A 21,236-nucleotide genomic window follows, 5' to 3' on the forward strand; every position below is an offset into this window, starting at 1 on the left:
TGGAAATCCTTGTGTAGAAGTGACCCAGGGATGTGTGACGACAATCCATAAGCAAAGGATGGATATCCCTGTATCTGAAAGGTCGTGTAGGGGAGTTGTGAATGTCAAGGGGTAGTGAGGGGGATGCCCATCATAGCCGTTCCAGAGTGTAAGGATGTGGTAAAGTGGGGTTATGTGGAAGGTATAGTGTTAAAGGGTGGCATTTTCCCTAACGATGCACCAAGAGGTGGAGTAAATGGAAGGTAGGTAGATGGTGGGATGGGGAATGAGAAAGTGCTAGGAGCTGAGATGGAAGATCCAACCTGTAGTATGCTCTAGGTGAAGTGGAGTATAATTCCAGGTTTGTGAGTAGATCAGAATGTGGAGAAGATAGTGGTGGGATGGAAGGAAGCTAAGTTTACTTTCTCAAATGAAATAGATGGTAATGATATACCTTATGAAGGATGTCTGCTTTGAGAGCCTCCTCTATACTGAAAATGGATCCTGCACAACAAAAGAACAAATAGGAGAGGGTTTTGGCTCATACGACTCAAAAGGGTTATACAAACCTTACATAGGGCTTAGCTGAGATGAAGGAGATGGATCTCCAGAGTTTACTTCGAGTGTGGCAAGGCCTTCGCAAGGCCCTAGTTTAGAATTCCCCCAGGATGCCAAGAGGAACTAGACTGCCAGCCGATGGTCTAGAACCCCTAGGTCAGAGATCGGAACGAGATACAGATAGGTGAGCGATCCCACATCTAGTGGGCTGGCTGGGAGGCTGGCCCTACTCGTACTATCAAGACATGGAGGGAGGTGTACAAGATGGTGGATCAGGAGGTATTGCAACGGGCATCAGGATGTCAACGAGGAGAGCTGAGGAGGGAGATTGACTCAGCGATCCCTCAAGAGTGGCTAGATCCCCGGATCCGAGAGTCGATGGAGCTCGGGGAGGTGTAGGCTGCTAGATTCTCACCGTCAAGTATCCCCTTACAGGTGGTAGATAGAGTGGGTAGTGCCCCCTGCAGGACCTTCTTTACCGTGCAGGATGGGGGGCGTCTGGCTCTTGATAGAGGATAGCACGATGAGGAGATTGCTATCCTTTCCTGGATGAGGATTCATGTGGTCAGACTCCACGGGAAGACCTGGAGACTAGACCCTTATGTGCCCTAGGAGGAGTTTCGGGAGTGGCGCCTTTGGATATGGGAGAGCAGGCCACTTGATGAGTTGGAGTGGGATCCTGGAGAGTGGCTATGGCCAGCCACTGTGGGCGCCAAGAAGCCTCTGAGGTTCTTGGAGTACACAGCCAAGATTGGTAGGCATATATTGATGCAGGAAGACATGGATTGGGCACCTTCGCGCAGCAGATACCAGGCAAAGCATACCATCACGGATGCCTTCCGTTGGACATTCTGGCATCGCCTATGGACAACTAAAGACCGAGGAGGGTGTTGTATTTTCTTTGACTTTCGGCACATGGGGGTCTAGCTGTTGGGAGTTGATTGGCCAAGATGCAATAGGATAGAGGTTGTAAGCGCTGCCCACAACAGCATTTGGAAACTCCAAATCATTGCCTTTTGTCTTGTGGGGCGACACAGCTCGTACGGAGAGGATCCTGCCACATTCTCCATCGTGTGGCACCCAGCCTTGGATGTATCTCATAGGGGGCTTTTTGCTGGCAGGCAATCAGCCAAGGCCGTCACCTTTTGTACAAGGTCGAGATGCAGGACACGATTTTTCTCATCGAGGCTAGCTCTAGTGTAGTGGTCGGCTTGGAGGCTTTATCCATCCGCCAAGTATTGGAGCCCACAACAAAGCAGTCAAAGGTATGGGAGATCATAGGAAGTCTTCCAGGATGGCACATTTGGAAGGCACGTTGTTAGGTGGTTTTTGGCAAGGAGTGCCTTTCAGTATATGCAACTATGGCATAGCTTTGGACCTCCATCATCCACTCCCTCCGTGGCTAGTGGGACCAGGTGCAGGGCGAGTCTCAAGCCTGTCAAGAACTCTGTCTTCACTTTCTGCTCACTTGGGGCGGCCATTACCAGTTCTTCATGATGCAGATGGGCAGCCCCACATGGTGACAAGAAAGAACATTGGGGTGGATGTTTTAGCCTCTAAACACGAAGAGCAAACAAGAAAGAACATTGGGGTGGATGTTGTAGCCTTTGAACACGCTTTTATGGCGAGATAGAAGGGCAATGGCAGCCAGTCTAGAAATACTCCGTGGAGTTATGGAAGTTCAGGTACTTCACAAAGTAACAAGAAGCAGGAAGGCACACAAGCCAAGAAGGGCAAGTGCTATTATTGTAAGAAGCCAGGTCACTACATCATAGAATGTATGAGGCGCATTGCCAAGGAGGAGTCGGGAATGTTTGTTTCTAATGCACCTTTTACCACTACAAAGTCTGTGTCTTTTGTTGTTGACCGTGACTACTGTTTTTACACTTGTAGTTATGATTCTTCTTGGGCTGATAGAGCATTCAGTTGTGGTGAGGATGCTAGCACTTGGTTCTTTGACAGTGGTGCTTCTTAAGCACATTACATCCCGTAAGAATTTATTTTCCTTTGTTATTGCAGCTCCTGTTGGCAAATTTGTGCAACGTGCCAATAATGCATCTTACCTTGTTAGAGGTGTTGGGGAGATTGTCTTGAAAGGCATTGATGGCTCTACTCTCCGTTTACAAGATGCATTATATGTGCTAGGGATAAAGAAGATTTTTTTATCTCAGATAAGTTCCTATACAACTTTTGGAGGCGACTACATGACACCATCAGGCCCAAGAAGATATCTCTCTTTCTATGGCTTCTAGCCCATAGGAGTTAAGCAGTTGACACTTGGCTTGGATATGGCAGGGACCGAGTGGCTTGCGTGTGATGTGGTGAGCCAAAGGAGACACAGAGACATTGCCTATGGGACTGTCCTAGAGCCCAAGAGATTTGGAGGAGAGCTCTTAGGATAGTATTCCATGGTACAACATAGTCCATGGTGGCGACATGGGGGGCTACAGCTTGGGTCACAGACTGAGGTCCAGCATGCGGCTATGAGGACACTCAAGGGAGCATTTATTTTCTCATAATTAGACAGCATCTGAGCAAGATTTCTACCCCAGACTACTCACAGACACAGTGGACTCAGGGACATTGTCATAGATGGGAGCTGATTTCCAGCATTATAGCTTGGTACATATGGACTACGAGATGTAGCTAGGTCATTGATTGTCAAGATATACCCACTGGGGAGTCTTTATCGAGGATTTGGACAGAGATAGTCCATACTCTCCATGGGAGATGGGAGAGGTTGCAGGGCAGCTCTGAGAGGATGAGGAAGAAAAGAGAGGCTTTCCTGAGGATTTGGGATTCAAACACCTTTCACACTACCCCTCAGATGGTTTGGCACTTTAGCCCGCCAGATTGGTTGCTTACACAACCATTGTATCTTTGATGTACTTAGTTACTCTTCACAGAGTTTCTTGTACTTTGTATTTACCTTAGGGGGACTTTCTCTGAGGTATTATTAATAGAATTCTCTTTTCTTGGAAAAAAAAAAGAATTTGTTGTCTATTTCTTCTTTAGCAATATGTGGTATACAAGTCACATTTGATGATGACAAATGCATAGTCAGGGATAAGAAATTCTTGACTTTGGTATTGGCTGGCATATTATGTGATGGACTCTATGATTTAGATGCTTATTCAAATTGATCAACTAGTCTATTTGGCATCTACTATTACTCCTGCTATGTCACAGGCAGAGTTATTAGCATGCTCACATGGGGCATGTTAACTATAGCAATTTGATGCTTATGCAGCGTACTCAGATGCTAGATGGTTTGCCTCTCTTGGAGAGACCTCCTGAGCATATTTGTGAGGGATGCATTTTGGGAAAAATGCATCGATTCTCTTTTCCTTGCGGTGTTGCTTTTAAGGCAATAGCCAAGTTACAGATTGTGCATTCAGATGTATATGGACCTATGCAAATAAAGTCATTGGGTGGATGTTACTATTTCCTCACCTTCATTGATGATTTTACTCATTTTTGTTGGGTCTACTCATTGGTGAAATAGTCAAAGGTGTATGATGCATTTTTGGCTTTTGTTGCACTTGTGGAAAATCAATCTGGCTACACAATTAAGACTCTCCATTTGGACGGAGAGGGGGAATACATGTCTCCTTTGCTGAATAATTTTTTAAAGCAGAAAAGCATTGAGAATGACATCAACATAGATGCTTGCCCCACTCTGAGTTGTGAAGAAGAAGCAACAAAAGAAGATAAAGTCTATGATCCCTTCTTGCCAACAAATCAAATGTGCCTAACTTAGCATTATGATACAAGACTGAGTTGTTTGCAATGGAGCAGATGCCAATGGAAGTATTGTTGATGCAGCAGGAGAAGCAAGATTACCCAATGTTAGGGTAGCTACACCTAAGTAAACATAGTATATTTGTCCTTAAGGTTGTTTTTTCTAATGTCTTTGTAGATCTAGAGGAGAGAATGGACAAATTTGCAAGCATTGGGTAGGCGAATCCAAACAGCAAACAAAGCACAAAAACAGTCCACTGTTGCCACATCGTCTCGTGAAGTTGAATACCAGGCATCTTTCACTACTAACTTCAATGTGTATGGTTGAGACGTTTGTTGGCTGATCTTGATGTATCTATCACGGAGCCTACTCCTTTGTTTACTGACAGTTAGAGTGCCATTGCAGTGGCACGGAACCCAGTGTTTCATACACACACATATCACATAAAGATCCACTATCACTTTATCCAAGAGAGGCTACATGCAAGAGATATCAGTCTTGTTTACTATCCGACCACCAACAATGTGGCAAACATCTTCACTAAAGCTCTTCCTCGCGACAAATTTGAAGCATTTCACAATGCTTTAAATTTGATCTCCTTTGGTGAATAATCCTTGTATGCTTACCACTTTTCACTCCAAGGGGGTTTGTTGGGTTTGACTCACACCTACACTCATAGAGGAGTGACATTGATCCATGTTGAGCTAACACACGCTTTTCAGCTAATTAGTATTCTTAAACAGCTCTAAAACACACTTAATTAATGAAAAAACCCTAAAAAGGAGAGTGGTCCGAGAGAGTTTCAATGGTCCCCCAAAAACCCTAATTCTTTGGGGCACCCTTCAACATCTATAAATAGACAGATTGGCCCCATTCAGCCTTATTCCCGTCTATGCAGGTTTCACACCCTTGAGTGCAAATTTCAGCCATCAGTCTACCTGTACGTGGCTATCCAGCCTTCGAGACTGCTGCCACCTCTCCATCAACCCTTGCAGTGCCCTAGTGCCTTCCTTCAGGCTATCGCCCATTGTTTGGTGCCTTCCTCCACACTGCATTTGGCATCTTCCAGCCATCGCCGGCATCTTCATCAACTCCAGTTGCTTGTGTTTGGTGTCACTTTCTCCAGGCGACAAGTGCTGATGCTCCTCATCTAGGTGACATCCATAGTTTGCGTTTACACTCATCTGGGGGCCGCCTTCCATCTCCACAGCTTCTTCTACTTACATTTGATGCTCCAAGCTCTTCTAGCAACATCGTTTTGCAAACTACACACTCCAACTGATGGTCACAGACTTGGGATCCGTCTCCAGTGGACATCACTCTCCGACACACTGCATACTGCTCTGCCCTTGAGTATCTATACACTCTTACATTCATTTGCAATATTCATTCACTTCAGAGTTGTGTTCTTCTTTCCCTTCTTCTATTTGTGTTTGAGTTTTTGTGTTTGAGTTTTGAGTTTTGCGTTTAGGATTTGAGTTTTTGAGTTTGCTTTCTGTGTCTGTGTCTGTCTCTTTGTGTTTCTGTCATGGTCGTACACTCTGTGTTTCCTCAATGCAAACCCTAGTAGTTTTCTTCACAATCCACAGTAGGACACTAGGGTATTTTTTACTCTCCTTACAAGAGGTTTTGTCCCCCAATTACATTATTTTCTATTTTTTATATTTATATTACACAGTTCAATCACTTACCGTACTTTACACCTTTCCAGTGTGAACGCACCTTAACAACCCTAAGTTCTAAGGATTGTACTTTGTACTTTCACTTACACACTTGGAAATTGCATCGTGTATCGAGCTATGTCTTCACTCTCACTCTCTCTACTGTCTACTATGTAGTTTAACTGAGAGCTTCAATCTCCGATCTCACAAAAGCATCATCCCTACTGTAGCCTCTGTCTCCTGACTATCTGGTGATTAGCGTTTGGTATTTTCCTCATCTTTTGCACTTCGGCTGGTGGTTAGAGCACTTGGGATCCACCTCTAGTTGGCGTCACTCTCCAACACTTCACTGATCTGCCCTTGGGCATTCTGTACACTCTTTACATTCATTCACTTCAGAGTTTCTTCTCTCTGTGTTTGAGTTTTGAGTTTTGCATTTTGTATTTAGGGTTTGAGTTTTTCTTGTCTCTGTCTTAAGCCTTTGTGTTTCAATCTTGGTCGTACATGTTGTGTTTCCTCAGTGCAAACCCTGGCATATCTTCACCTACTCCATCAGCTAAGGATAGAGACAAGCAAATAGATAGATATTCTAGTAGAGGACAAGATATGTCTACTCTATGGCTGAGAGCCCGGGACAAAGGAGCATTACACATGCAAATATGCAGTATACTATGACATACAAGGAAGGTATAATTGCCTCTTCCATGAGGTTGTCGGATTTCTCAGTTGTGTCATGGAGTATGAGGACATCTCTTTCCTCGTAGAGCTCTGGAGGTGCTGCACAGCACTAGTATGAGATAGGAGACCAGCTCACCTAGAGGGACCCAGGAGACAGCAATGATAATTTCTTCCACTAACCAAATTCTAAAAAATTCAGATTTTGCAAGCTGACAAGTTATCATGTACCTCCATACTTTACATTTTGCTGCTCCTTGCAGTCGCACACTTTATCGGAAAAGTGCAAAGACAAGTATTACCAACTCAATGCTGGCTGCTTGTTCCATCTGGGATACGTCCAAGTATGACAAGTTGTCTTAGTGTTCATTGGCATGATCAATGACTTGCCAGCCCCCTTCAGCCCACTCCTTGAGAGACTGTTGCATGTTAGGGTTCCTATCCCTCCTCTGCTTTGAACCGCCAGACTCCACCTCAACTCCAGCTGTATTGCAATTGGTAGAAAATTGCATCATTCAGTCATTCATTTAGCTCATTGACATTGATTCCATCCTCTGAGTATTCTCTCATGACTTTAGATTATTTTATTCATTTCCTCACATGGTAACAGAGCATTGGGGCTCTTGACACCGGAGTTGCCTAGAGTTTTTGGGTTTTCAAGAGCACATGAGCTAACATTCATAATCTCAGATATTCCTATCATGGAGGACAGGTCACGCTCTTCTTCATCATTGTTGGGTTCAGTAGATGACATGGAACATCATGCCATGAGGCCCATTACCCCTACTGTACATATTCCTCACTCTCCTTCAGCCCAATTCCTCATTAGTATATCCAAGACAAGGTCAGAGATAGGTGAAGCTTAGTTGTGGTGATCAGCTGTCAATACTGGCCATCTCTTGGTATGGATGGCGTGTTCATATCTACCTTTCGGCTTGTACAAGTCATATCATTCCTATGTCGTTCCTTCTTATGTGCAATACAAGCTATAAGCTACCCTGGAGACCAAGTCTCATATCAATATGTAACCGCTAAAAGAGGAGGTTCTAGCGCTAGAAAGCCTCAATCAAGTACACATGTTGTTTCGAAAAGTTTACATAACGCTTCATTTGAGCAAGGTTCTATTACTTCACATTCTAAAATACCATCCTTCCCACCCTCTTATTTGGGATCTATCACATGTACTACTCTAAGTTGGGATTAGAACCTTTTCTTAATATGGATTCTTCTAACTATCCTCAAGTAGATTTAGCATCATTCCCTCATTTAGGCTTAGCTCTTTTCCTACTGTAGGTTTTAGGCTGCCTTATTAGTATTCTGAGGTGAGTAATTGTCTGGATTGCCACAGGAATGCAACTCATGTACTGTGCATCCTAGCCCTGGAGCTCAAGTCACCAAACTTTTAAACCTTCAAGATTTCTACTATAGTATGAGCTAATCGACAAGAACGAAAGCCTTGCTAAGGGTTCCATTGAATAGTGGGCTAGGAGTGGTCACATCTTGGATTGGTGGAGTGTATTAGTATTATATGAGTTAGTCACAAGATGTTCCAAGCTTCAAGAGGGGCATCAAAGGAGATCATCAGCACCATTGGACTGAAACAAAGTTGCCCATTCTCACCCAATCTCTTTGGGCTATACTTTAAGGAGATATACTAAAATTTTTGTTGATAAACTGGAAGGACAAGGAGCTGGTCTTGGGAGTATTGATAGGTCATTCAGATACTCCTGAGAGGTTGCAGTGACAGCAGAAGCTAAGCAGTGCGGGAAGGCAACAACAGTTGACAGTTTCCAGTCCATTAGGAGCTATTATGCACCACCGTTCCAATAGGGAATAGTACCCACAAAGACACCACCTAAGGTAGAAACTTTTGTACAGGACAGACTATGCAGGAAACAGGATAGGGCGTGCATAAGTATAGAGTACTACTCCTGCCCTATAGAATACTACAACTCTACTTGGCAGCATGGGACTCTGCACATGTAGCTTCCCCTGTAGGGCCGAGCTCTAGAGCTCTAGAAAGCCGAAGCTTCATTGTTTGAGATGGGTGAAGTGGTCAATTTTCCTTGCACAGAAACACAGAGAGAACAGATATAACATGCGAATGATGTGGAAGTACACTGCAGTCCTTGTGCTTGATAAATCAGGTACTTTACCTTGTTGAAAACAGCCATTGAGATAGTGGATCGGACTTTCATGCCTACTTTCTGGCTTATTGTGAAGCACATGTGCTGAGAAAGACTCTGTATTATTGACGTGATCAGCATGCTCAGCACAAAAGTGCCACCAAGCAATGGATGCAGACTCTTATCTTTGTGCTGGACCACTTGTACCAAAGTCTTCAAAAGATAAACCTGTAACATGCACCCAGAAAACAAGATATTAGTTGATTTGGTTAGGTTCAGAAAAATAGTGGGCCCAGCTCCTCTGAAAAAAAACAGTGGATCTAGCTTGTACCTGCACAACAACTGCTGCGAGCCACAGAGGCTTAAAGCAAGCAGCCTTGAAATATTGTCCTCTGAAGGAGAGCCAAAGCAACTTCCATACTGCTGGCATGCCCTTGACTCCTTTGGAATCTTCCTGTCTTGTCTTTAGGAGGGATTCCATCCACCTCTGCTCACAATACAGCGTGCTGTCTTTGGGGTTCACATCATAAAGGTCCTCAGCCTGGATAAATGAGAGGCAATGATATACTTACTACTCTCTCTCTCTCTCTCTCTCTCTCTCTCTCTCTCTCTAACCAAGGTACTCTTTCAGTTTAGACATTCAGCTATGAAATGACCCAATTGACCACAGGAGAAACAATGGCCAACAAAAGTACCCCACTTGAGTCGAACCCAAAGAAGCTGCATACCGCTAGAATCGAGGCGCAACCAATTGGGTCTCTTTCTGGCGGTATCCCACAGCATGCACAATCAATTTCAGCTGGCTACCTTCAGACTTGGGGGCACCAACACACGACCCACTGTAGCCATTGCATCCTTGAGAAGGACCCAGTGAACAACCAAGAAACTCTCCACTTCCACCCATACCTGACATGTCCACTTAAGCAAACATTGGAAATCTGCAAACATTGGAAATCTGCCATTGGATGCCATAAAACAATATGCACCAACTATTTGTCAAAGAAAAGGTGTTGTTTATTGAGAAACAGAATCTTGTGCCAAAGTAGAAAGGAGCACAACCTCATAGACCCCACCTGGACCAGCAAATATCTCCTCCACACAATCAGTCTGAAGAAGAGATGTCAGCTATTGATGCATCCTGGTAAGCATGGGAATCCAGCCAAGGAAGAAGAGAATGACACCTTGCTTGTGGAAAGCAAAAAAGGCGTGAAGAACCTCCTGAGTATTCACCGGTGTATCCAAAATATCTTCCTCTTCATAGGCAAGATTAGCTTGATGATTATGTTCAGCATGCTCCTCCAAAAGAGAGTTCACAAACTCAAGCAACTATTCCCAATTTGGTTCTTGCAAATCCTACAAAGTAGAAGCCACCTGAGTGTACGAGCAAGGTGCAGAATCACTCGAGTCATTAGCCTTAGGGGCAGCAATAGATTCATCATGGAGATGCCTGCTACATCTGACAGATGGCTGAACATCAGGAGGAAGTGGAACCATCTCATTGGTGCTGGGTACCATGTCTTCTTCCACTGCATCTCGTCTGTACAACAAAGTAGATGATGTCAGCAGTGAAAATAGGGAGTATCCAAGGCAAGAAGGCCCAAATGCTACCAGAATGAAGGCCCGTCTGCAAAACGCAAAAAATACAAGGGCTGTAAGCAGAAAATGCAGCCTATTACAGGCTGGAAACTGATCATGAGCCTAGAAGTATGCTGCCCTGCAAGAAACACACCTTCCAGTCTGTGAAAGAGGTGACATCAACACCAGATAAGTGCCGCCCAGCAGAGAAAGAAGGTCACCTACCTGATAGGGACAGGCTGCAACACAAAACATACCTTGGGATGAGCCGACGACAGCTGGATAAGGGCCACCCAGCTGTCAAAAACAGCTGCCCAGCAGTAAAGATGGCTGCCCAAAACAGAAACACAGAAGGTATGAGTCTGTCCAGCATTAAACGTAGCTAGGAGGAAAACAGGCCACCCTACTCATTTTGATGAAAAGGCAAGGGATGCATAGTGACTGGTGATGTCCAACTGGTACAATCGTGGACAGCTGCTTCTCCTCGTAGACTCCAACTCCCAGCAAGGTGAATGAATTATGATACCATGTGAGAGTACACAGCAGAAAGAAATGAAAGGTGAGAAGGATCGAAGCTTGCTTGGAAGAGCTATGGCGGGAGAGCAAGAGCAAGAAAGAGAGAGAGACCAAATGGAAACTCCAGCAGTCACAATGTGTGACTAGGCCTTCTTTTATTCAAACTATCACTAAAAGAATAAAGAATAAAGTGATGGTGACAGGCGCCCGCCACCTATAGTGTGCAGTGGCGGTACTGTCAATGTAGTAATACACGGGCGGCTAGGTAGAGGTACCTTTACCCCCAACAACCTCCCACTTAAAAGCAAATCTGCCCTAGTGAGGAGGGAAAAGAAAAAGAAAAGACAGTACAATGTACACATGTACAACAAGATAAGGAAAAACATCATCTCATCCAACGCCCATCAATCTCCTTAGGAAGGCAAAGCACTCAGTAGTGAGACTTTTCGTGAATAGATCTGCAGGATTTTCGTCAGTGGAGATCTTGACAAGGTCAACAGTCTTGTCCTCCACGACCCCACATATAAAGTGATACCTCACCTCAATGTGTTTCGTCTTCGCATGGAAGACCAGATTCTTGGCTAGCTGAATAGCACTCATAGAATCCGAATGCAACATAGATATAGAATCAATCCCAAGGTCATGAACCAAACAACCCAACCATATGGCCTCCTTGCAAGCCTCGGTGGCTGCAACATACTCAGCCTCAGTGGTAGAGAGAGCCGTACACTTCTGAACCCTGGACATCCAAGAGACAGCACCTCCCGTATAGGTGAATACATAGCCAAAAGTGAACTTCCTACTATCTACATGTCCTGCATAATCGAAGTCTATGTATCCCACAACTCCTGTATCCTAGCTGCCATAGCAAATACACATATCTACGGTGCCCTTCAGGTACCTCATGATACCCTTCACGGCATCCCAATGTTTTCTGCCAAGTGTAGTCATATAGCGAGCCACAACACCAACTGCAAAGGCAATATCGGATCGAGTGGCTATCATGGCATACATCAAACTGCCCATGGCTGATGCATAAGAGAACTTGGCTATCTCAGCCCTCTACTCATCTATCTACGGACAATCGGCCTGTGAGACCTTTACATAAGAAGGTAATGGACAGCCAATAGGCTTCACGTCTTGCATGCCAAAACGCTCAAGGACTTTATGAATGTACTCCCTCTGTGAGAGGTAGAGTAGTTCTTGATGCCTACCGTACTTAATGCGCATACCAAGAATGTGAGAAGCCTATCCCAAATCTGTTATCTCAAAGCTCTTCTTCAGCTGAGATTTAAGAGCATCCAGCTCATCATGAGCTTTCCCTGCTATCAGCATATCATCCACATAAAGTACCAAAATAAGCAATAAGCCATCACGGGCTATCTTCGTGTAAAGAGACGGATCCATAGCACTCCTGCTGTAGCCCTGTGACTGCATAAAGGCATCAAACTTATGATACCACTTCCTAGGTGTCTGCTTCAAGCCATAAAGACTTTTCTTCAACTTGCACACTAGGTGCTCCCTACCACGTTCTGCAAAGCCCTTAGGTTGCTCCATGTAAATCTCATCATGCAAATCCCCATGCAAGAATACAGTCTTGACATCCACCTAATACATGTCCAAGTCAAGCTATGAGACTAAGGCCAAAACCAAGCGTAGGTGGAGACTTCATCAAAGTCAACTCTATGATCTTGTTTAAAACCCTTAACAACAAGTCTTGCCTTATAAGCTGGCTTGGGGTGCCCAGGGGTACTTTTCAGCTTGTACATCCATTTGCATGGCAAAGCCTTCTTGCCGTTAGGCAATGCAACCAAATTCCAAGTCATATTCTTATACAGGGAGTCCATCTCAAACTGCATAGCCCTCTCCCAGGAGTGACTATCACCCTTGTGCATAGCCTTATCATAGGTGAGAGACTCTCCTACATCTATAACCAAGACATAATGCCTTGAGGGTTCAAATCGATCAAGTGCAAGAATACCGTCTTGACATCCATCCAATGCATGTCCAAGTCAAGTTGTGAGACTAAGGCCAAAACTAAGCATAGGTAGAGACTTCATCAAAGTCAACTCCATGCTCATGTTTAAAACCCTTAGCAACAACTCTTGTCTTATAAGCCGGCTTGGGGTGCCCAGGGATACTTTTCAGCTTGTACACCCATTTGCATGGCAAAGCCTTCTTGCCGTTAGGCAATGCAACCAAATTCCAAGTCATATTCTTATACAAGGAGTCCATCTCAAACTGCATAGCCCTCTTCCAGGAGTGACTGTCACCCTTGCGCATAGCCTCATCATAGGTGAGAGACTCTCCTACATTTGTAACCAAGACATAATACATCGAGGGTTCAAATCGATCAAGTGGACTTCTAGCTCTAATAGACTGTCTCACTACAGGCTCTACTACATGTCTAGCATCCTGTCCAACACCCTGGCCATGTATACCAACTGCTGCTCCAAGCTGTCCAACTAGCTGTGCAAGAGCACATGGCTCCTCTTGAAATATAACCCTGCGTATCTCTACCACCTTCTCAGGCTGCCTATGCATCTTATCTTCATGAAAGACTACATCGTGGCTGCGGATGAATTTCCGCGCTTACGGATCCCAGAGGCGGTAACCCATCTTACCTACATCTCCATAGCCAAGGAAAATGCATTTAACACTCTTAGGATCCAACTTAGTCCACTTATCCTTAGGCACATGGCAAAATATCTCACATCCAAAGATACATAGATGCACATAAGACAAAGATTTCCCAATCCATACCTCCTTTGCAACCTGGAAATCCAAACCACTGGAAGGTGATCTATTGATGACATGTACAACCGTACTAACTGTCTCAGCCCAAAAGCTCTGTGATATACCTACATGGCTAAGTATACTACGTACACGCTCCTAGATGGTTCTATTCATCCGCTCAACCAAACCATTCTGGGGTGGGTTATAGGGGGTGATCAACTGACGCTTAATACTCCTCTCGTCACATAGCAGCTCAAAGGCACGTGACACATTCTCCCCCATTGTCAGTCCTAAGGCATTTCAAGCTATACCCAGTCTGGTTCTCTTAACCAATGCAAGCTATCTTTGAAACACAGCCCAAGATATCTAACTTAAGCTTAATGGGGTAAGCCCAGACTTTACGCGAAAAATCGTCAATGAACGTCACAAAATACTTTGCACCACCCATAGACTGATAAGGCATGGACCCATAAACATCCAAATGTATCAATACCAGGGACTCACTCATGCCTATCTTACTAGACTTCTTATGCATATTCCTAATCTGTCTGCCATAAAGACAATGCTCACATGAATCAAAACATACATAGTCAAGGGACAATAAGTACTGCAAACCAGAAAGTATATTCATTCCCTTCAAGGATATATGACCCAAACGAACATGCCAAAGAGATACATGTGAGATGAAATTGACTGACAAAACATGGTCAACAGAGAACCCATCAATTACAAGAGGAAAGAGACTGTCAACCTTGGCACCTCTAGCAAGCAGAAGTCTGCCACGGGTAATCTTTCAAGCAAAATCTCCAAATGAAACATGAAATCCAGTATCATCAAGCTGCCCTGCAGACATAAGACTGCGTATAAGCGCAGATACATGACATACATCCTGTAACAAAAAAGTACTGTCAGTGGAGAACTGTAGCCGTACATCCCCAATGCCAACAATAGCCAGTGACCTGTCATCACCCAAGCGAACTGAACCAGAGACAGTGCGGTAGAAATGGAACCACTCACGACATGGTGTAACATGAAATGAAGCATCAGAATCCAAAAGCCAGCACTGCGCATACAAAGAGTGAACCTCGGTCAACGGAGTAGCATCACAAGAACTAGCTGCAAGTATGTACTCCCCATCAGAATCATCAGTCTACATGACATTTTTCTCCTCGATTTTCACACTGAATTTCACAGACATAATATTGCAACTAAAGAACTTTTACTATACTTTGTCTTTTCCCTTCCCTTTGCGCTTCTCATTGCGCAACTCATGACACTGTGGGAGTATGTGACCCTTTTTGCCACAATGATGGCATATCACATTAGCATTTCTTCCAGAGACTTGCTGTGTGACTTACCATGCGACTTAGACCTAGACTTTTGCAAGTCTCTGCCACGTCCATACCCACGGTCATTCTTTCCACTATCATCTCTACCTCTAACAATCAAAGCATGCGACACACGAGAGGCATTCAAGTTCTTACAGTTGATCTCTTCCTGCAAAAGAGCACTCTCTACATCAGGTAAGTCCAAAATAATAGCAAGAGCACATAAGACAGTGCGGAATACATCCCATGACTCACTCAGAATCCCAAGCAAAAACAATGGAGTAACCTCATCATTAAAGATAATGCCCTGCGAAGTCAAGTTCATGAGAATAGCATGGAACTAGCTCAAATGAGCAGACATTGTCATATTCTCCTGCATGCGCAGGTCCATAAGCTGCTTCAGCCAATACATTTGACTTCCTAGACTTTTCTTGTCATAGAGATTCCTAATTTTATCCCAAAGCTGCCAAGCACTCTATGCTTCCTCAACCACAATGTAATGCACCTGTTTAATGAGAGACAAGATAAGGGTGCACTTACATAACTCATCAAGCTCATCCCATTCATCATCAATCATAGTTTTAGACTGCTCGTCATGCATCCTCAGTGGTTTGATCTGAGATTTCTGCAACAATACCTGCCAAACTTGGCTCTTCCAATAGGCATAATTCGTACCATCAAGCTTAATGATGTTAAATATAGCATTGTCAGTGAAAGAAGATGCCATATTGCAAACCAAAATGGTGCAGACAATTCAAAACTGGTTGTTGTTTTCTGCTGTAAACAGCCAAAATACCACCAAAACCAAGGCAAAATGACTGTGAACTGATAGCTAATGATGCTGTGCACCAACTACCATCAAAAGTACATAAAATTAGGATGATTCAGCATGAAAATTCCACGTCAATCCATGCATAACTGTTTGCTGTAATAAATCACAGCCAGGTACAATGAGAGTAAATTGTAGGCAAAATAAATGCACCAATTAAACCACTGACTGTCAAAGCATAACCAGCATCAAGTGGACATAAATCAACATGTGATAATCATACGGACATCAAGCAAACACCCAAGCATGTCAAATGAATCCGTCAGTAAGCTGACACATCCCCTATGTAATAGGGCAAAGTGTACGCAATACTGGCAAGACCTGACACAAAGAGGTGTATGCTCAGGGAGTGAAAAGCCTAAATCAGCCCAAGTACATCTGTGAGGACCACCGCATATCAACCATGCAACATCCAAGTGAAGATCCCAGTCTCAAATATCCGAATGCTCAAGTAGCATAAACCGCCTACTCAACGTCTGTCAAGCATATCAAGACGCTCCTACTGGCACAAAAGCCGTAAATATCAAGCAAAGAAGCTCAACAAGAGCATATGATAGCACCAGTGCCAGAAGATCCAAGATCAAGCATTAATAAGACCTCATAAGCATATAGGCCGTGTAGCATCCGTACATAGCATCCATAGACATTAAGTACATCCAAACTGTAACTCTGGCAAGCCGAGAGATAGCCAAAGTAAGCTCCGGGCAATCAAATATCAAGCCAAAGCAAGGCTCAGTAGCATCCAACTCCAAACAATGTAACTGGCATGTAGTAGTGACATAGGCCAAGCATGTCAAGACCGGTCAGACATAAGCAAAGTACATGCCATAAGTACATCAGAGATAAAGATCCAAATGCTATGCGAAACGACCTCAAGCTCAATCAATGATTCAAGAGCAAATCCAAGCTCTATGTTGATCCTCGAGAGTCACTACATCAATGTATACATCCAAGATATAGCCTGAATGCAATAGGCATATCCAAACATAAGCAAAAGAGCTTCAGTCTTGAATATTCTAGCAACAAATAAACATCCAAAACTAAGCAAACAGTGGCTCAATCCAAGCTCAAAACCATAGACAAACCATAGGCATACTTTCCCATATGTATAGGCACGGGCATAATCAGGCATTAAAAGACTATGTAGCATGAGCATAAAGTGTAATGGCAGAGGGTTTCCCTGTTTTGGCCTGCTTGTGGACTGTGTAAGATAGTCAATGATTGAGTAAATTCAGCCCCAAAAGCATCTCACATCATAGATATACATTCTCCTAGCATTCCGAGCGCATTCAAGACCAACCGAGCAACCAATGTCAATGCCAACCAAGCATAAACATAAAGTACCGATGTAACATTATTTGTAGTTGCCTGTGAATTGTGGAAAACAGTCCTGGACTGAGGTAAATCAATCCACAAATCAATGCCAATGATAACCACCAATGTTGAGCATCAAGGGGGTGTTCGCAAGTATCAAATGAAGTGTTTTTAAGCTGCCAATGAGTGCCAAGGGAGAGCTAAAGTAAAAAACGCATTTTTTGCAGGTCTTTAGGCTAGCCCAAACTGATTTGGGGCCTGTGGAAGGGCTGGACAAGGTCAAAGCAAGGTTGGGGGAGTAGTCAAGGATCCCTAAGAGCTCCCTCTTGAAGGGCAAAGTCACTGGTAGAGAGTAGGCATCACAAAAAGCAAGAGGACATGGCTGCCCTCCTTCACAAAACCTGTGGACTGAAGTAAAATAACAAAAGAGAGCTCCAATACCTCTAAAGGAATGCTCTGAGGGTGCCCAAATGGGTCGGGTAGGTGCTTGGGAAGCCGAGTGACAAGAGCTCAGAAGAGTCGGCTATGGCCGCCGGGAAGGAGACCCAATGAGTGTAGGTAATCAATAGGAAGCTGAAGGAGTCACGAACCAAGCTCGAGTAGTCATGAATCCGTGCTCTGATACTAGTTGAAAGGTGAGAAGGATCAAAGCTTGCTTGGAAGAGCTATGGCATGAGAGCAAGAGCAAGAAAGAGAAAGAGACCAAATGGGAACTCCAACAGTCACAACGTGTGACTAGGCCTTCCTTTATTCAAACTGTCACTAAAAGAATAAATAATAAAGTGACGGTAACAGGCCCCTGCTACACTTACAGTGTGCAGTGGCGGGTACTGTCAGTGTAGTAATACACGGGCAGCTAGGCAGAGGCGCCTCCCCCAACAAGAAAAGCGAATATAGAGAGAGAGAAGAGAGAGAGACAAAAGGAATGCAAACAATGAAAGAACAATTCAACTAAGACTGAATGATACAAAGAATGATCTCTATCAGCCCCAACATGTACCTCTAGGCATCAGTATGGCCACCAGATGGAGACAAGAGGAGAATATGATGATGATAGAGGCTGGCTAGAAAGATGAGATTCATGGAATAACTAAATTGTGGAGTGGGCTGGCTATTTATATCCAAAAGAGCCAAAAAATGGCTGACCTAGATTAAAAAAAGGCCCAAAATATAGCCGACCTAGTTAGGGTACCAAACTGCTATGTTGCCACCGTGCCAAAACCAAAACACGGATTTTGATGTCACCTTGCTGTAGGAAGCTGTAAATGCAGCAAATCATTCATTAGAACACCAATTCAGTGTAGTCTCCTCCTCCAGGGTTGGTTCAGTTCCTCTTGTTTGGCGATGATACCATGTGAGAGTGTGCAACAGAAGAGAATCAGAAATAGGGAGAGAAGGAAAGAGAGACAAGATAAACATACAGAATGAAGGAACAGAACTGCACTCAGCTAAACAAGAAGGCTGAATCCAAGACTGCACTAATCAGCCCCTGCACAATGCTAGTGTGCATTGGTGAGGGCATTGCAACGGGCAGTGGAAAGCAGGTTGAGAACAAGAGAGTGGAGGTGATGAATGCTGAATGTGTGGGTAGTCAGTGAGCAGCAGCTATATATGGCTGAGAACTCAAAAACCTGGCCAATCAGCTGCTAAAGACAGTAAAAAATCAGGCCAACCTGCTGCTGCTGGTAATCAACCTGTCTGACCAGCATAAAAGCTGCAGCATGCCTGCCACATGGCACAAACTACAACACTCAGTCACTACAAATCTAAACACTCTTGGAGACTAAATGACAAGCTAAAAACTGAAATGCAAATGCATCAGAGGCTGCCAGAGCCCCTCCATCTTCGTCAGACTCTAACAAAGCTCTCGACCAAGAGATGAAGAGCATGAATATAAGAAATGCTAACACTTTCTGCCTCCATTTTCATTGTGTCCATCTTCACCATGGCTGTCCACATTTTTGCTTTCATTCAAACTTACTCGCTAGCTTTTGTGTGCTAAACTTGCTTGCTGCTTTCTGCATCTCCAATCTAAATGTCTAGTGAGCCTAACACTGGCAAACAGTGCTAATTTCATCATTGACTGAAAGAAGTGACCAGATAGGCCCATCTCCTAAAGGCCCCGTGATGGACCTCCTAAAGTTTGATACCCAAATGGACACAATAATACACCCAACCATCTCTGCTGAAGTACAAAGTTTGACCATAAACCTTGCTAATAATTATGCAAGTTTCAATGAACAGACGGACTCTTCTCACAGAGCTCCATTGCCAAGACCACCATCAGTAGATTTGTCCTTCTTGCCAATTGGAAAGGAGAACATTGCCAATTGAGGAGGACTCCACTGTAAGACCACCATCAATGGATTAGTCCTCCTCAATTCACCTACAACTCTCACAACATACTCAATCTCAAAGCTGAACTTGGAAAGAAAGCTGCCATTACTATGGTTGTCTCAATTAAATGCCCTATGGTTGTCTAAGCAAATGATGAAGAGCTGGTTGTTCTATTCTTACTAAAAAATTATTGTTTGTGACTTGTGCCATTGGCACTTGGGTTGCAATGGGCATGACAATACTAGAAAGAGCAGCGAGGTCTTGGTAAATATTTTATCAAACAAAGATGTTTTATGAATCAACACCTCAGTCTAAAAAGCAATTACGGTGAAGTACAATACAGATCTTGTAAATGGCAGATTGCTTATAAGCATAAGTGAACACAGGATTGTTTTCATCAGGTATGGCTGCTCTTCCTTTGTGTAATTTGCTAGTCCTTCTATTCTAGTTCCTAGTGTTTTGCTCAAGTTCTTCGTGAACACTATTGCTATGTTACAAATTGAATCAAGGACTGCGAAAGCCCTAACTTCAACGAGTTGAGAAAATTTTTGAGAGCTTATGAGAAGCAATTGCTAGCAGTAACATGCTGTAACTAGTTATCATCAAAGTTTGAGGTGCTTTCTGAATTGGAAGGAGTTGTGAGAGAACTAGATACGATTGGCAATTTCCATATCTATGTTTCATTTTCAAATGTATTATTCACTGGAAAGAAAAGAATGCGTTGGATGATGCTTTATCTTGACACCAACCATAAGTGAAATCTCCCACCACCAGGAATCCTTCACATCCAGCAAAGATGAAAGATCTTTATACTACAAATGGGGGTTCCAACAAGTTTAACAGTAGGACCACCCTATCTAAGTTCAGCAAGAATATTTTGTAAAGCATAAGCAGTTTTCTATTGCCAATGACCTTGGAAGAAGGTTATGGAAGAATGTCATGCGTCATGGAGGGATCATTTGTTCTGCACGAGTTCTAGAAAGAGTATGCTTTTAGCCTCGTTTTTCTAGAACATTGGAGCCTTTGTCCGAGAATGCATAGTTTGTCAGAAGGTAAAACTTGAGAAACTAAAAGTTCTAACTTTGTTGCAACCACTTCCAATGCCTTCTCAACCTTGGGAGAGCAATGCCATAGATTTCATTATCACCATTGCCAGAGTCACAAAATAGGAATGATGCTTTATAAGCCATGGTGCACATGTGCAGCGAGATGGCTCAGCTCCGGTAACGAACCATTTAAATCTCCAGCATCTACTGTCCATACCTCAAGACGGCCCTTGCGATTTCCAGATGCTATCAGCGAATGGATCCATTGCCAAGACAGGAGACTGGGGATGGAAGCTTGGAGCTCCGGACTGGGCCTTCTTGCCCTCAGCTCGTCAGGACGCCGCGACTCCATCTTCACAGAATTCAGGAAGAACATGCGAGCGCACTCATATACCTTGGCGGGTGGTATTCCGTCTTCTCTTAGTGCCACGGCGGACCATGCAATCAAGTGGTCTTGCCTTATTTTTCTTTTCCTTTTTTTGTTTTAACCGTACCAAAAAAAAGGGCCAAGTCATTGATATTGATAATTGATAATAACCATAATTAAGGGTCAAGACTTAATCACATGACATTGCTTCGTGGAATATTTAGACTTTGTATCTTTTTCAAGGATTTTGGGTAGCTACAATCGTAGCTTTTTAAAATGAATTTTGGGCGAAGTTAACAATGTAGTTATGCCTTTGTTTGTTGGTTTGCTGTTCGTCCCGCAAAAAATGTGAGTTAGGCACCACATGCCTCTAAATGATCCCAAATCATTAACGATAACCATAAATAAGACTTAAAACTATTATCCAACATTCTATGATTAGATTCA

At 43.7% G+C, this 21,236-nt stretch overlaps 1 protein-coding gene across 1 annotated transcript in view; it reads right to left on the reverse strand.

Moving 5' to 3' along the window:
- Positions 1–20,829, reverse strand: part of LOC148038773 (uncharacterized) — a 124,538-nt gene extending 103,709 nt beyond the window's left edge. Inside the window, exons 1-3 of the mRNA XM_087674616.1 lie at positions 20,640–20,829; positions 9,073–9,282; positions 8,772–8,969 (exon numbers count right to left, since the gene is read on the reverse strand). Of these exons, the coding sequence (XP_087530742.1) occupies positions 8,772–8,969; positions 9,073–9,282; positions 20,640–20,798 (567 nt within the window). The 5' untranslated portion in view covers positions 20,799–20,829. The remainder of the gene's footprint in view (positions 1–8,771; positions 8,970–9,072; positions 9,283–20,639) is intronic.
- Positions 20,830–21,236: the final 407 nt, after the last annotated feature.

This window comes from Lygodium microphyllum, chromosome 3, assembly GCF_053477565.2.
Source record: "Lygodium microphyllum isolate KBCC chromosome 3, Lygodium_microphyllum_v1.1.10, whole genome shotgun sequence".
Lineage (NCBI taxonomy): Eukaryota > Viridiplantae > Streptophyta > Polypodiopsida > Schizaeales > Lygodiaceae > Lygodium > Lygodium microphyllum.